At 42.9% G+C, this 16,760-nt stretch overlaps 1 protein-coding gene across 3 annotated transcripts in view; it reads left to right on the forward strand.

Moving 5' to 3' along the window:
• The window catches only part of LOC117204452, a 162,349-nt gene extending 145,589 nt beyond the window's left edge, over positions 1–16,760 (forward strand). For all 3 annotated transcript variants that reach the window (XM_033441859.1, XM_033441860.1, XM_033441861.1), the window contains 6 exons: positions 8,210–8,813; positions 9,261–10,227; positions 10,897–11,041; positions 13,865–14,078; positions 14,809–15,075; positions 15,724–16,760. In XM_033441859.1, coding sequence (XP_033297750.1) covers positions 8,210–8,813; positions 9,261–10,227; positions 10,897–11,041; positions 13,865–14,078; positions 14,809–15,075; positions 15,724–15,975 — 2,449 coding nt within the window. In that variant the 3' untranslated portion in view covers positions 15,976–16,760. The remainder of the gene's footprint in view (positions 1–8,209; positions 8,814–9,260; positions 10,228–10,896; positions 11,042–13,864; positions 14,079–14,808; positions 15,076–15,723) is intronic.

The following is a 16,760-nucleotide window of genomic DNA, read 5'->3' on the forward strand; positions in this document are numbered from 1 at the left end:
CAACGTCTTCATTTAGTTTGACGTACACCTTGTCCGGTGATGTCTTTTTCTGTAAGTGCTAATTACCTTTTCGTGTTGTAAATTGTCGAAACGAACAGCTGGTTGTCAGTCGTTAGCCTCGAAAGAACCAAAGCCGACGCAGAAACGCGTTCACGATGCGAGCATTTACATACGCATACCTGCATAGGTATCGTGGCCATTTGTATTTAGTTAACACCTGCGCCGTTTGAAGCAACGCTCTCGCGAAAACAATAGCCAAGTCGATTACGTTGCACTCGACCTGGCATCCTGAATAAACTTTTTCAACGTAGAAAGCGAGCACCGATCGATATTGCGACCGCGATTCCATGAAATCGGCTTAGTCGTTACTCTGGATCATTTGCCAACATTTTAGGGTTTCTCTGTGTTTCGACGATATACGAAGCCCTTGTGAATAAAGTATGATAATACGGATGATAATTCGGAGCTTCTGAGTATCTTCAAAGGGTTGGACATAATAATATTGATCGAGGCTTTCAAGCGGCTTACGGAACGATGACTGGACTGAAACGCTCCATATGGCTTTGTATTTGAATCGCCTGATTAGCGACAACTGATAATACAAAAGGTGACAGGTGGCTATGAGTTTATGGAGTAGGTTTAAAACGTCGGCCACCTTCAGTGGAATTCGATCGCAAGTGTTTTGTGAATTAATGATAAAGTGTATGAAAGAGATAAAGTAATAGATCTTTCGAATTGCAGAGCTTCGAGATATCGGTATCGATATTTAATTCCACTACGATCTTTGGAACATTTTTATCTCATTCGTATTCTTTTATCGTTAAAGAATTTCTTGAATTTGACGAAAATGTGATAGCGTCGTTGAAACGTATAATTTTTTCTTTTACGCTAGCGTCTTTCTGAAAGTTCTCAGAGTGTCTTCGTTTGCTAAAACGACAGCGAGATTGGGATACAAAAATTTGAGAATCATATTTTTGTCATAGTCTCTCCGATTACGAAGCGTTTTATGCATTGAGTTCAGCTTTTAATTTCTCTAATCCGTTCTAGCAAATGGAAAAAGGTCTTCAGAGTTGTCATTTGCATTATGCACATAGCGTGATTTATATGATAAATAGTTACGTTATCGAATCAATTTATACAGTTACGTTTCTAGTTGGACGATCGTTTAAAAGCGGCAAGCGGTATTAGCCCATCACGGCACAGGCGCATCGGACTTCACGGCATGAAAACGCGCGTTCCAGATGATTCGCTTGAATCGGCATCCTTTCGTGCCACCGGATACGACGATCGCCGCAGCGATCCGTCCGAATGACTAAACTGTTGCCCTGACGCTCTCATAAATATTAAATTGTTGCACTTCCTTCTTTCGCCCGTCCCTCTTTCTCTCGGTTCGCCAGGTCGTCGTCGTATCGGCGACGAAGTTACGCGTGATCAAACTCGGTTTGAGTTAATTAGCGAAGTGTTGTAATAATTGTTCTGTAACTCGCTGTCTCCGCTGTTGTCTACCAACTATAACTCGACCTCAATGGCTTTAACCGACGAAATCTTGGCATCTTTGGCATCCACAGACTTTCATTCGATGTTTCACGAGCCTACCGAACGATCCAGCGTTGAAAGCTTTTACTTTAGTTGTAACATTTCATTTGAAGAAAAATCAAAAGTTCGTTAAGCAAAGAGAGGAGACCCGCCCCTCAGAGCACCATGTTTTGGAAATACGAATAGGTCAAGTATCGTAAAATCATATACCAAAGATTCCTAAAAAAGAAACAAACTAAGTATTTCATGTAAATTTTAAATTATTGAATCGATCGGTCGATACACTGTAAAGGAGCGTCACTGATCGCCCGGTCTTGAAGAAATATTATTGAAGTAAACACTCGGTGTTTCTCGCATTTAATTAATTATCAGAAGGTTTACGTATTCGTCCGCATACCCACGCGCAAATAAACGATGATAAATAAATCCAGTTTAAAACACGGCCTCTCACAACCCAACAGACACCTCCAAATAACATGAAAACCACTTTTTCCACTTTGCACGAACTTAATTGGTCACGTATTAAATTGGTAAGGCAACCAATTTCAAGCTTGCTGGAATATTCGTGATTCGGAGGAACATTTCAACGACGTTTATCTCACTGCACGAACGATTCGTTCTTGTTCGTGCCTCGATACACAATACACGCATCGGTATTTACTTGGAATTTAATGTTCCCCGATCGGTGGACCGGGGGACTGGTAATCGCATCGAATAAAGCAAATCGAGGCAAGGAGAACGGAATCGTTATTGGTTCCAAATCGGTCGAGAACTCGATGTCGTGGTCGTGGCAACAAACTGACAACCGATGAAAGTATTAAGAAGATATTATCAACACGCCTAATTATTTCAGATCCAGACGATAGCGCACGAAAGAGTTAGCTAAACGATTGTAAGCGGAAATTCGTGAAAACACACGAAGGACTAACAAATGCAAAAATTTTCTTACACAGAATCTTCGTACTCGACATTGCACTTTGACGCCACTTCTATCTGTCCTCGCAGTCATGGAATAAAATCGTGACGACCCAGGCAAACTTAAATTATTCTCGAATATCCGCTGCTCCTTCCTAATGTATTATTTCGTATCGATATACCGTGGCATGTAAATGTCACTTCGCGATGTACGTGATATTCACGCGTATAATGAAACGCGTTCGCATTAGATATGTTGTTTTCAAACGTAGTGTTCTCTCTGTATAAATGAAATATAAATTCAGGAGTAACATTGTTGGCAGTCTCACGCGATTACAGTTCTCTTGGATCACTTTCGAATTAATTTTTCATCATGAACGTTTGAAAGCTTGGCTGTTACAATTTCTTCGAATTACGCTAATGGTGCAAGCACGTGTACACTAGCGATTGCTGGGAATAACTTCATAAATTTTCCTCTTTCGAGAATAAACATCGACTATACGGCGTAAAGTCTTATCGATATCGACCGTAGAACGCGAGTCAAAGGTATGCACTGGAATTTCGAAAAAAGCAGGTCAATATGTTTGCATTGGTATTATCTGCTTGTCCAAAGCCGATATCGTTTCTGGAGATAAACGCCCAACATTTGAGCTCGGCTATAGATCGAAGGCGACCGGCCGTGAAATACGCTGCTAACCATCAATTACCGTGATATACTGGTTCTTGCAGCGACTACCGGGCGAAAGAAGCTGCATCCTGCCAATAATTCGCCGATTTTACTTTTAACTCCTACAACAGAGCTGCAGCATTGTTATTTGCCTCGCAAATTTTTTTTTACAGGCTGCAGTTGTTCGACCCACGATTTATAGGTAATTTCAACTTAACGATCGAACGAGTCGCACTGCCTTACGTAATCGGTCTTTTTAGATTTTTTATCGATCATTTTTTTCGACCAACACCGGCTTGTCGAAAAACCGGCCTGCAGATTAGACTATGTCCGATATAATCGAAGAAAGGAAAAAGAGAGAAAATCAACGGTATTTCGAGACGTTTTTATTAGGGAAATTTACGACAGTAAATTTGGAATGGATAATCGTAGCAAATTCCGTAATACGTACAGCTCCCTAATATACAGTTTAATATTACGGTAAGGAAGTTGAAGCAATAAAGTTTCGAAATTGGCTACGTTCGCTAAGTGGACTCCTAATTGATCGTGCTATTAATCTGAGCCTAAGAATCGATGAACCACTTTTAGAAACTTCTGGGATTTCTCCTCTGCCTTTACCTCGCGAAAGAGGGAAGTATAGACAGAAAACGTGAAAAGCGAACAAAATCATAGTTTCACGATTAAAGAAACGCTTTAGCCTCGTCGTAGCGTCTTCCGCGCTTACGCCTACTTAATTAAGCTCTCTTGATCACCACCAGAACGTAAGGACAAACGCGCCACACTGGGGGAGAAAAAGAAAAGACGCGAACGCGTCGACAGCTTCCTCCTGGTTATTCGCGTGCGTGCTTTATCCCAGGCGATAATTATCCGCATTCGAGAGGGAAGAAAAAGAGGAACCGAGGAGAAACACGTGTCGTGAAAGGGGTCCCGTGCGTGTACGTCGTTACGTATGGTCATTACCAGGAGTAACTTTTAAGCCTGATGTTCGCCAGCTACCCGTTGCGGTCAGCTCCGTCCGGCAAAATGCCTCGTTACTTATTTTACGAACGAACCTTATTACCAGTCCTCGTTTAAAAGCACGTCGCGTGCATATATCTCGAGCGCCAAGCAATTTGTAAAGCACTTTCCCTGCGATCTGTTTTCCGGGTTCGAGCTTTTCCACCGATCCGACTGGAAATTGTTGTTTTTCTCTAGCTTGTTTCGAGATCGACTCAAGAGGTAATCAAGAAAGTATTCAATAGGTGATGCGGATGAATTTGCGCGATCGGAGAACGCAACAGGAAATCGCGGTCTCCTGCAGTCGCGACTCCTGTCTCCTGTGTCCGCTTACATAATTGTATATACTTATAAAATTATACCTATATCTCGCGCTATCACGCGCCGCGTCGCTTGCGCAACACATCGAGTTACACGGCCACGTTACGTAACGCGCGATTTTACAATGGAATCGTTTACGGTACGCGGCCGTTTCTGGACGATTAAACAAAAAGCCATGAAAAAAAGGAAGTCGAAGGCAGAGCCGAATCGAGTTCGCTCTGGAGGTCGGAGCATTCTAGGACAAAGATACGTACGAACGCAACGCTCGCGGAAGCGATTCGCGTGCTCGAGGATCCGGGATGGCTGATTTTTCTTCCAGGTTCGTTCTCACGCTGAACTATCGCGCGCTTCGGAAATGATAGAGCATCGGACCCGCGCCGATTTCTCGTGAGATCCTCCTTTTTCCTTTTTTTGCCAACCAACTCTCGACCCGATCGTTTTGAAGCTTTAATTTTCGAGGATGTTTTTGTGCGTGACGCAGGTAGTGCGAATTAATGGTTGTTGTTTGATGCGGGGTTTCGTGATAGTTCGGAAGTTCGCCGGTCATTTTTGTTTCGAACTAATCGCGTTTCACTTGACACACTTTGTTGCGGATCCGAATTATTGGTCCCGCTGAATTAAGGAGATTTATTTTCTCTAAATATACGTATACGGGGAAGCATTAAGGAGGAGATGGGTATTATTCGAAAGAATGGTCGTAAAAGTGGTTCAGGAACTCGTGGAAGATTTTAAAAAGAAATTTAAACAGAGTCGCTTGACCCGTTTGCGTTCTTTGTTGACAAAATTATGACGAGTTGATTGGTGTCGAGTTCTCTGGTCCGATCGCGACAAAATCGTGTCGAGTCAACCACGTGATTAGAATCGAGATGCAAATTTTACTTTCGTCCTTCGCTCGGACTACCTCGTTACGACAAAAACTTTCTTTTCCGCCGGCAGCCACGCACGTTCCTAACCAGAACGGGACAGAAATCCAGCGCAAGATAGCCGTGTGAACTTCTAGTCCAGCGGTTCTTCGAAGAAAAGTTTCTGTTTTACCTTTCTGTCTTATACCTCCCTCGCGTAAACCCTTATGTAGAATCATGTGACTCGTAAAACTTATTTTTCTCCCATCAAGCAAAGAAAGTACAAAACAGAGACAGTAATATATAAATCGTTAATTAAGAATCGCAAGAGATTAGATTTTTATATCTAATTATAATCAAGTCATGTTTCATCGAACATAGTATTCGCGATTGATTAATTCAAGAAAGCGACTCGAGGCGTAGCTATTTAACCATGTTTCGCATTACTCTTGTTACGCATGTACGTTTCAAAGTACACCTATATTTGGGCCGTAAATCCGGCACGCGATGACGATATACCGACAGACGGAGCATGACAATATCAGCCCAGATTCGATCGAAACGAGCAAATTTGACATAGATATCGAACCGCAATAACGTCGATTATTACCTTGCAAGAAATTAAGTATCAATTAATGATAAGTCATCGGAGATATCGATTGTCACGGACTTTGATTTCAACCGAACGGTTGCACCGAGACCGAGATAATTGCTATACTGTTTGTCATCGCTTTCGAATCGCAAGAAGGATAGAATTTAAAGATCATACCATAAACGGTAGCCAAGGAACCACTTCAACTGACACCTACATTAAAATAGAAATTTGCTTACGTCCTAGTTTCTTTCTTTCATTCTTTCTTTTCTTCCGACGTTCAAAGAATAGTTAGTAAATCGTTCGTCTAAAAGATATTACATGATCTTTTCTCTTCTCTAACAAAGCGTTTCACATACTAGATCTGCCAACAGATGTTACACTTTCCTTCCGATTACGATGACTTTCGCACGAAACGTTGCTTACGTAATTTCGTCTGATCCTAGGCAAGTAAAGAGAGCGTTACCCGTCATCCCGACGATCGGATCACTTTCCACGCGCACGCGTCTTTGCGGAAAAGTCGCTGGGAAAGGATCGGGAGCGTTCCTCGAACCGGAACGCTCGTTGAAATTCACGTAACACGCTCTCGTCGTATCCGGTATTCATCGAGCTGCACTTGCATTATAATCCGAGTATAGGGTGTTTCGTATCCTTATTTAAAGGGACGACAAGTGAATCGTTGCGGATTAATCAATCACGCCTCGCGATTAATCGACGCGGATGCGTTGGTAAGAATTTCGCAAGCTAGGCACCCGAACAATGGATCACTTTTACTCTCGGCACGCTCGCCAAAGAGCACTTTGTGTTCCGTTCGTGGAATCACGAATAGGTTCGACAAACCTTAACGCCAATCCCATGCGCCATTGCAAATATGAGAATAAATTACATCGAATAAAAGAGAATATACTATTTATAACGAGCCGGAATCGACATTTTGTTCATGGACGTGGGCTAACGTCCCGTTCCACTGGCTTTATTAGAATTCTCTAGCGTATAATTGCGCGTCAATTACGCGCAGAAACGTAAATATCGCGGCGAAGTGTATTAAATATGGGCGTAGAAACGGGATCGGTAAAGAATTTCCATTCTATCGGCTCGTATGCTTATTTATGCCTTGTCCGTGGATGGGGGTCTCCGTTTAATCGCGATTCCGCCAATACTCGAAATTTGATCACGACGCAGTAATTACGCTTATGAATATATGTACGCAGATATTTTCTATCGAGTATTAATAGGGTAACTAGCAGCAGACCCTCCGGCCGAACATAAACGTTGCATTCTATTGAATTGCCTCGTATTTCAAGCTTATTGCCATTTCACGACCCTCTCGCTAAAGATATCGAAATAAAAAATTCCGCAGGTCACGAAAAGAATCTAAAAGTTCAAAGAGCAATTATGCGTAAGTTTATCACTCGTAATTGCTCTCGAACGTTTGCGTCTGAACTAAATACAAACAAGAAATCGTGACACGTTCGAGAAAGAACATGGAATCTAAATTTCGAGGAAATCGCGTGTTTACGAATCGTCCACTTTTTTCTCCGACCATCAACGTGTATCGCGTCCAGTTAGAAAGACACCGCCTTCTGGATAATCAGACGCGAGTTCATACGAACGAACCTCATCGAAATTCGAACGAACCTGTCTCTAAGCAGGCGCGAACTGGAAATTCAAGTATAACCTAACCTTGTAGTCGTAGGTACGTCAAGTCGCACGATCAAAGCGAACAGATGCGCAACTATTTACGTTCGAACCTTACCATGTGCGTATTTCCTGTTTCGCGATGCTCTATTTTCGTCCGTTTATTTTTGATAGCTGAGCAATAACGGAAATTTCGGGCGTGGTGCCGGATCAAACAAATGACGAAGACGCGATTGTAATATAGAACAGTATTTGTCTTGCTAGACGGTGGATCATCTTCGCTAAGATATCCTACGGCAATAAAAATGAAGATAAGAAAACCGTAAGAATTTAGGTCGATGCGTATCGTTACGTAATTCAAAAATTCCTAAAGATTGCATCGATCCTAATCTACAACGCTAACTGTCTTACTTCGCAATCGATCACACTGTAAATCACACGGTGTAAACTTTTCAAACAGCCAGCGTTAGACGAATAATTACTCTTCGTCTTTCGTTCTAACTCCTTGGGTCTTTGGTTCTAACTCCTACAATGTTTTTGTAGTTGCACAACGAAACTAGTCAATCAAGTAGGTTATCGATAAGTAGTTGAGTTGTTCGGAAAGTGCGTAACGAAATTTAAGTACGACTTTCTGAACAACTGTCTTTGCGATCTAACTTCATCAGGATCTCCTAACGTAAGCATCCAATTTTCTCGTCCTAGGAGTCAATCGAAGGCCTCTTACTTGGCGTATCGTCGAGAACGAGGAGCGCCCGACACCGAGGGCAGTTACAAAAGAACCATGTCACCGACATCTCGCCTAGAGGACTGGCCACCGCCGCGGGATCACGACGATCCGGTTCTTCTGCGCGTCACGCCTCATCATCCGTTGCAGCACCATCACCATCACAACAATCATCATCCGCAACAGCCAGAGCTTTCCAAGTCTCACAGCGTGGACGCTCTTCATCATCGGTTGGAGGAACGGTCCGCGCAACAGCAACAACAACAACAACAGCAGCAACACTCGGCGGAGGTGATCGGAAAGTTGTCGCACGATTTGAACAAGAAACTGCAGTCAAGTGAGGCGAGATCACGAACCAGCGAGAATAATAATAACGATAACCTGGAGGATCGACATCAGCATCATCACCATCATCATCATCATCAGGAGAAGAGGCAGCAAGAGAAAAGGCACGATTATGAGCAACGTAGGGAACGGCTGTCGCCCCAGAGCGTCGAGATCCTTAACGACAGGAACCGACAGCTGGAACGCGAACGCAGGAAGCTGGCGGCCAGTTGCGAACCCCTACCTCAGAACAGAGAGGTAATATTTCTTTTCGGACGTTTAGCGCGTATTGTACCGATACATCCTCGCTGGAGTAGGTTACCCCAGTGGAACAGCACAGCCATTATTGATATATTCTTTCTTATAGCGAGTAGTGTTTCCTCGAAGTACTCGTAGTACTTACTGTTTTCTTATGGTACGTAGTAGGGAAGTAGTAAGGAAGTAGAGAAGAAAATTTTACTGTATTTATTTTATTTTAGTAATTACCAGACTCTTTCATATTACGCTATTCGTATGTACATCTTTAAAAATTTTAATTTCCCATAAAGTCATAAACTAGACAGCTTAGTAATTACTTTTTTATTAGTTAGTTGGAAAATCCATCATCTGTGAACAAATATTTAGAATCTATATATGTTTAATTCTATGAAAATTTTCGTCTCTGTTATACTTAAACGAAAGATTAATCGAATAAATTACAATTAGAAACAGAGTCGAAGCATGGACGCGCCCTCATCGGTTGTCGAGGAGGATTTCTTCCGCGAGCGAAGCGCCACCATCGAAATGACCTCGCAGAACATCGAGCTGCTCAATCGGCGTAACGAGAAGAGAATGAACGCTACGTCGACGTCGACCAGCGCGATCACTACATGCATTACGACATCGTCGGCATCCACGACAATGACGATCACGACGGACAGTTGCTGGCCACGAGGTCACGAAGTTCGAAGCTCCATCGAGGCGTCGGCCGTTACGGAAAGGCCTGCAGCCCCGACCAATTCACCTCCTAGAACACCGGATCAGATGGAAGGAGACAGCTCGAGAGGCGCCGTACCGAGACGATCTGGAAGCTGTTCCAGTTCTTCGTCCGGTAGATCGTCAGATCCTCGTGTTTCGCCGCGGATATTATCCAACAGTTTCTCTAAGAGCGACAATTCTTCACCTAACAACAGAAAAGTCTCCAGTCCTACACAAACGGACAACACTGGTTCCTCGAACAGATCTAGCTCGCCCGTCCGTTCGAGTCAAACGAACGAGATAGAGCTGAGAGTAGACAGGTCTTCCTCGTCGAGTAAGTCCAGATCCGGAGGAAGGTCCTCGACGTCCTCGATCTCGAGCGTGTCGAAGGCTTCTTCTTCATCGTCGTCGAGGAATTCTCCAGTCGAGGAAGACAGACCATCTCCTCCGGTATCACCGTGTATGTCGCCTCAACCAGGAATAGAGGGACTGACATTGTTGCAACGTACCGAAGTTGTGCTCCGAGTGAATACTGCTACCAGTGACGCTGCCTCGCAGACCGAAATCTTGGAGCCAACGGAGTGCGAAACACCAACCAAGACTCAGGAAATTCCACTGTGCCGAAAGAAACTGCCAGAAGAAATCGAATGTGAGGAACTGGGCAGGGATTTGGCGAGCCAGCTCAATCCGAACGACAAACTGGTACCTCTTCTAGGTGAGTTGTGGTCTCGTCGATATCTTATTGATAAAAAAAAAAAAAAAAAGAAAAAGAAAAAAGGGAAAGAAAAAAACGTTAAAGAATACCGTTAGCTTTCGGTCGAACGTAAAATCTTTAGACATGTTTTATATCTGTCACATTTTATTCTTTCATCTTTGGTCCCTGGGTCTTTGATCCCTGGTTTAGACTGATCCCGGATTACCCGCGTTCCAGACAATTACGTCGCATAAAAGTCAGCCAGACATCGATATTAGTAATTCTCCTATTCCATCGACGACTTATCGCGAGCAAATTTAGCCTGGCTAGTGTCATCGACTTCGATCGGCTTGTCGAAATTTTTACCATTCATACGACACTCGCGGACACACCGATAAGATACGCAAGCTAGTTTGTAGTTACTAGTTACATACAAATCTACCACGCGTCCGTTGATGCGCTCGTGCGTCATCTGCAACGAGGTGGAGTCCGCTGGCCGGGCCGTCGACCTTTTATTTTAATAAGCGTTAAACCAATCGACGGGTCAACCGTATTATTCAATTACGCGTCGTTATTGCCTTTAGCTCGGTTCCTCTTCACGTACAACGTATATGCTCGCACGTGGATTCCAAGCATGCAGAAATTCGCTGAACAGAACAATCAAGCCGTATAACGATTTGTTCTTATCAGTTCCAGCGCCGGAGCATAAAAAGCCTACCGACTATGTTACCGGTTTGTTCAGGGTGGAAGCGACCTTGCAACCGCGACCTAGGCGCCGACTCTCCCTCGAGGAACCGACGACCCCGTGCTCCGAGAACGGAGACGAGGAGAAAAAGTGAGTATTATTATTGTAATTCGAATAATTGGAGGCTCTTTGGAAACTGGTTATCAAGGAGATTCCCGCGTGTGTTGTACAAAGGAATGTTATTTGTTCCTTGTTTAGACGTTGGAAATATTACCGCGAGGATCCGTAGATTAAAGTTCGAAATGTTAAATCTACATAATATAAATTTTGTATGTTTATCGTTCCAAATTATAATGATAACTTGATAATAGTCCCGAGATAATAGTCACGAATCGTAGAAAGAAGCATACTTCACGATAGATTGAAATTCAGAAGATACTTTTAAGCCGCATTTCACTTTATAGATTATTACTTTAAACTCATAGCGAGCGATGTTCGATTGAAACGACCATGCAAAATCCTATAATTTCCATAGCTTTGAAACTATCATTTGCATGTTCCCTCAGCTATCCGCGCCGTTTCCTCTCATTATCGTTACATAAATGTTAACCGATCGTCCCAGACGATACGCCACGTCGATATTTCATACAGGTTGTTCCATGTGCGAACCTGCGACTGCCACTTTCACCGAACACCTCGACCATGCAGCATTATCAATCGAGTCCCCGATCGCCGGGATTAGATACAGATCTAGTTACAAAAACGCGGTCGAGTCTTATAAATTTTCACGATTGGGGCAATTCGCGCGATTCCAGAAAATTTCCCGCTTCGGTCGCGGCGGAACGGTGTCAAGGAGTTTTCCCTTTTTCACGTTGCACCGCAAACAAGATCCTCGACTAAAGAGGTCGTCGCTCATGGAAAGGACCTTTATTGGATGGCGAGTGACGTTTACGTGGGCGTGACCGCGAGATTCCCAGTCAGGCATCGTTAAACGAACTCTATTAACGTCGGGATATAATTGTCGTTTTCAAGAGGCGGTATGAATCGATGACACAGGATAAATTGTCCGGACTATTTGTATGATTTATAATTTTCTAATCGTTCGTCATATATCTGTCGTTACTTCTTTCGTGTTCCTGTTTGATTACGTTTTACGAGATCGCGAGAAGGGACGATGAATCTGTCATTGTCCTCGAATTTTTACGTTCCAATTTTGTTCTTATTTTGGCAAACAAAATGATTTTTAATATTGAACGTAAAATTGAAGTCACATATCGTGCTCAGACTTTAAAAGTTCTTTAACGATAAAAAGATGATTGGTTTGGAAATGATACAAAGAACGCAGGAAGGCTATTAGATCTTGAAATAAAATTTAATATCTTCATACATTTTGCTTTTCGTAAAAGAAAAGTGAAAAATAGTTTTCGGCGATTAAGTTAGTAAAGGTAGCCACGAACGTTCTTCGGTGCCTTTTAAAGTTGTCACTGATTAATTTCGACGGAGAAACGAGTTTTTCCCTTTCCCGCCAATCTGGAACCACCCGACCAATCGAGGACAATATTTTCGCTGGCACGCGCCGGGAGAAAGTACTAGAGGCGCAAGGCGATTACGTAACTAACCATAAATGATATTGTTAGGCTAGCTACTTGGTGGTCTACGCATCATTTCGTTCGCCAGTCTCACACGAACTAGCAGTGACATCGTTTCGCTCGATCTTAGCTCGCGGTTGTCGTCACAATCTCCACGCCACGAGAACACGTCCACCATGGAGACCAAAGATACGGAGAAGTACATTAAAACCCATGTTCCCTTTCGCAATACCTACTCCCGTACAATCTGAACTAATCGCCGACTTGAGAACATCCGCTGATCCGTTCATAGCGAACTAACTAACTATACGCCCTAGAGTCGTTCCGCCTAACTAACGTTTCCCCGTAGGCACCGGTACAACTTTGTAACGTTTGCTTCGTTAACTATACGGAGAACCCGAGCAAAAGAGCTTCCTACCACACCCCGGTGGAGCAGAAACGCTTTCGAAAGCGGTCACGGGTGGCTTCTTGAAGCGCGGCGCGTAAGATCTGCGCGTAAACGCGGCATGGTGGATTATATTCGCTGCAGCATCCACTTCCGCTTTTCATTAATTCCCTGCAGTTCAACGAGCGAGCCGAGTCGAGCGTTACAATCGGCTAATCGGTGGGCTTACTCTTCGAACTGCCACAAACCGCGCTTTCCTTTCTTTATCACTTTCTCCTCTTTTGTAAAATCGCTCTTATAGTACGACTAACCCCTTGCCATGCGATTTTTCTAGCGGCTATAAAAAGGAACTCCGAAGATTCGCTTAATATTTTTTTCTCTATTCTATTTCTTTCACATACTTGCATATATTCTACACTTTTATGGGAATCGAAATTTAATGGGAATTATAGGAATCGAAACATGCATAACATTAAGATGAACTGTTGCTTGTTCAAAATTCAAATTAAACTTCTTTTTGTTTAATCGTAATCCTGATTCTAATCATGTGTGTCACTCGATATTGTATTATAAGGCGAGCGATTAATTACTACTAGAGGGATTCTCCGATAGTATAGTATTGTAGTATCTCGAGAGAATGCATCTAACTTAAATACTTTAGTCGTGCGCTATCTACGTGGCCATCCATCATTTAACGAACGGAGAACCACGACAATTCGAATTCCTCAAACTCTGAGCAGAGCGTATTACGAGAAACCACGTGGTTCCGCGCGACAAGACATGCGTTTGCATGGAGACAGTAAATCATCCGTGCGACGTTCCCCGTTGTACAAAACGTGCCGATCGATTCGATCGTGAGTCATGCTGCCGGCTGATGCAATCCGTGTCGTCCACGATCACGAATTTTGCTCAAGGATTTTTGTGGCCCGTGATCGCCAGGATTACATCAAGACCAGTCGCCAACGAATGATTTAGAGATGGAAACTATGCTTGTTGCAGGCACGAGACGATACCCTCTACTCCCGTCACTCCATTATCGACGGACTTGACGAGTCCTCTGTCCCCGACATCGGCTTACTTCACCACATCCGAAGGAAAGGCGAGATTCCTCACAAGATACACGCGTGACGTGACCGTCGAGGGGTTGACGCGGCAGGAAGACTCGTCGCCGCCTGTCGTTCCCACCGACAGTCTTGATCTCAGGCAGAAAAAGGTAAGGAATTTTTTATGGAAGGGAGTTAGTTGTATTAATACGCCCAGTGGTCGCTGACGTAATATTACGGTTTTAATGATTTTTTTGGAAATATGATTAGATCAATCCTATCTAATTGGACCAAGATCACGAAATCTATCGAGAAGTTTTCTGAAAAATGAGTTACAGTTCTGTGAGAAATATGGGCAATATATCATTTATTTTCTAAACATAGCGCGGCTCTTTATAGCTACGAATTTGAAATACTAGAACTAAAATTCCAATAATTTGGTCGATTCAAAGTTTTGTTTTATGGCTTCCTTTTTCATAAAGCTCTTCAATGATCAATAACTCTGAAAATACGTTTACTTAAATTAACAACAGTAACTAGTATAAGGCATGGGGTATTTGAAAGTACATTCTTAAAATTCTTACTCGTTCTTTAATCGCAGGAACTTTCCTTAAAATTACCAGCTGCGAATGTATTAATTTATGCGAACGATTCCCGGAACCGAGCTCTTCCTTTTTTTCTATATAATCATCCTTCAACTCTCTTAAACCGAGACATATGCTTGTACCTTGCTTTCCCTTTCGCATCAAGTCATCAGGATTCTAATCCTCTGTCGCCTAATTCATCTTCCCATTGATCAAACTGTGTTAAAAATGACGCGAACAACGGACTGCTTCCCTTGCGTTCTGTCACGCGGTCGAAAAGGGCGAATCCTTGAAACGTTGTCGATTTTCTTCGCAGGAGGAGCTGATGATGAGGTTGGACAAGAAGCTGGTGGTTCTGAGAGCGGAACAGGAAGCCGTGCGAGAAGAGGGAGATGTAAACGAAGCTTTGGGAGCGCGAGTCGCCACGAGGATCACCGCGGTCGCGAGACCAGCGGAAGCTTCCAAGTATCGGCTCCACGTGGAGGAAGTAGGCAAGATCACGAGCCTTCTTCTTGGCCTGAGCGGTAGATTGGCTCGAGCTGAGAATGCTCTGTACGGAATGCCGGCTGATCACGCGGAAAGGGTAAATTTTTAATTTAAATAATGTATTTAATCTATTACGTGAATAATTTTACTGAACAAGGACCGACAGACAATGAGTAATAGTTTAATTAAATGCGCGGATATTAATATTTAATTTTTTTTTCTGGAAATGTACGCGTAAATTGATAAACGGGTAGGATACAAGGTCGATCGGCCGAAGCAAACAGCGATAATTTGTCGTCGAAGCAAGATATTTTAAATAAACACGGACCGCGTTGGAGTGAATACGCGTTTATTGAAATTTTACTCGGCGTCCTTGCGTTGTCATCGACTCGCTGTGTTACGTGCTTTCGTAAGGCGATTTGTAATTGTTGAACAGGAAGGACGGAGAATGCAGGTGCAATTAATCATGTGCCAGGCAGAAAGTCGTCTTGATTTATCGACGAGATCTTATGCAATACGTTCCATTACGCGGTTAAAAATTAACTCTAGTAAAAACTTTAAAGTAAATAGAAATCCAAGAGAAATCATAGATAGAGGAGGAAATCAATAAACCTCAATTACATGAACTACTGTTTCTCAATGAATTCAGATAAATAAGCTTTTACTACATATTGCAGCAATTAGAAAACTCGAAGTAATTTTTAACAACGAACGATAATAAAGAGCATTCTATTTTTATTCGCAGAAAATTCTGGAGAGTAAAAGAGACAAGTTGATGGATCAGCTGGAAGAGGCGAAAATCCTAAAAAGCAACATCGACAAGCGCAGTGTGAACGTATCGACGATTCTGTCGAAGTACCTGAACGAAGAAGAGTTCGCGGATTATCAACACTTCATCAACATGAAGGCGAAGCTGATCGTGGACGGCCGTGAGATTCAGGACAAAGTGAAACTTGGGGAGGAGCAGCTTGCCGCATTGAGGGAAGCGATCGACTAGTCGTAAAACAAACGCGAACCCGATCGCGATCTGATCGCACCAGAGACGCCTGTTTATGCCTGGAAACGCGTGTTCCCTCGAGCATGATACGATTTTTTTACGACAGGAAGGAACACGCGATCAGATCCAGGGTATTTTGCAAACGACACGTTGAATTTTGTAAACGATCCTGCTACGCGTGTGTTCGAATCGATGAATGGAACGTGATATCTTTAGCGAATAGGCGTACTGGTAGCTTGAAATCGTTTTCTTCTTTCTTTCTTTTTTTTTTTTTAAGAAACACACGTGTTCATTGTACATATCCTTGGAGTCCTAGATGGACCAAACATCGAGACGTCTTCTCGTTGGTGCAAAATTGCACGATTCGAGAATTTTATATCGATTCATCGTGATGTTATGCGAAAGTAAAATTAATTGTCGCACGACGATGAACGATCTTTAAGATCTAAGCGTGATCCAGAGACGGCCTCGAGTGGCTAGTCTTTACTAAACTTGCACTGATTGTATCATGTGGTTCGTGAGCAGAGACGGAGAATGAAGTATCGAAGTAGGCGCCACGAATGGGCACACTCGTTGATAAGGCAACGAAATGGAATGAAATTTCGTTTTTTTTTTCGTGTAAAATTATGTGATACGAAATTGATCTTTAACGATCAAATTTATTCGATCCAAGTGAACCTTCCGGTTAATGTGGGAATTTTCTTGTGATTTATGTATTAGATATATTGGGGTGGTCGGAATTTTGATATATTGCAATTACGTTATTTTCTCGGCGATGATGAATT

Source organism: Bombus bifarius, unplaced genomic scaffold, assembly GCF_011952205.1.
Source record: "Bombus bifarius isolate JDL3187 unplaced genomic scaffold, Bbif_JDL3187 scf7180000007978, whole genome shotgun sequence".
NCBI lineage: Eukaryota > Metazoa > Arthropoda > Insecta > Hymenoptera > Apidae > Bombus > Bombus bifarius.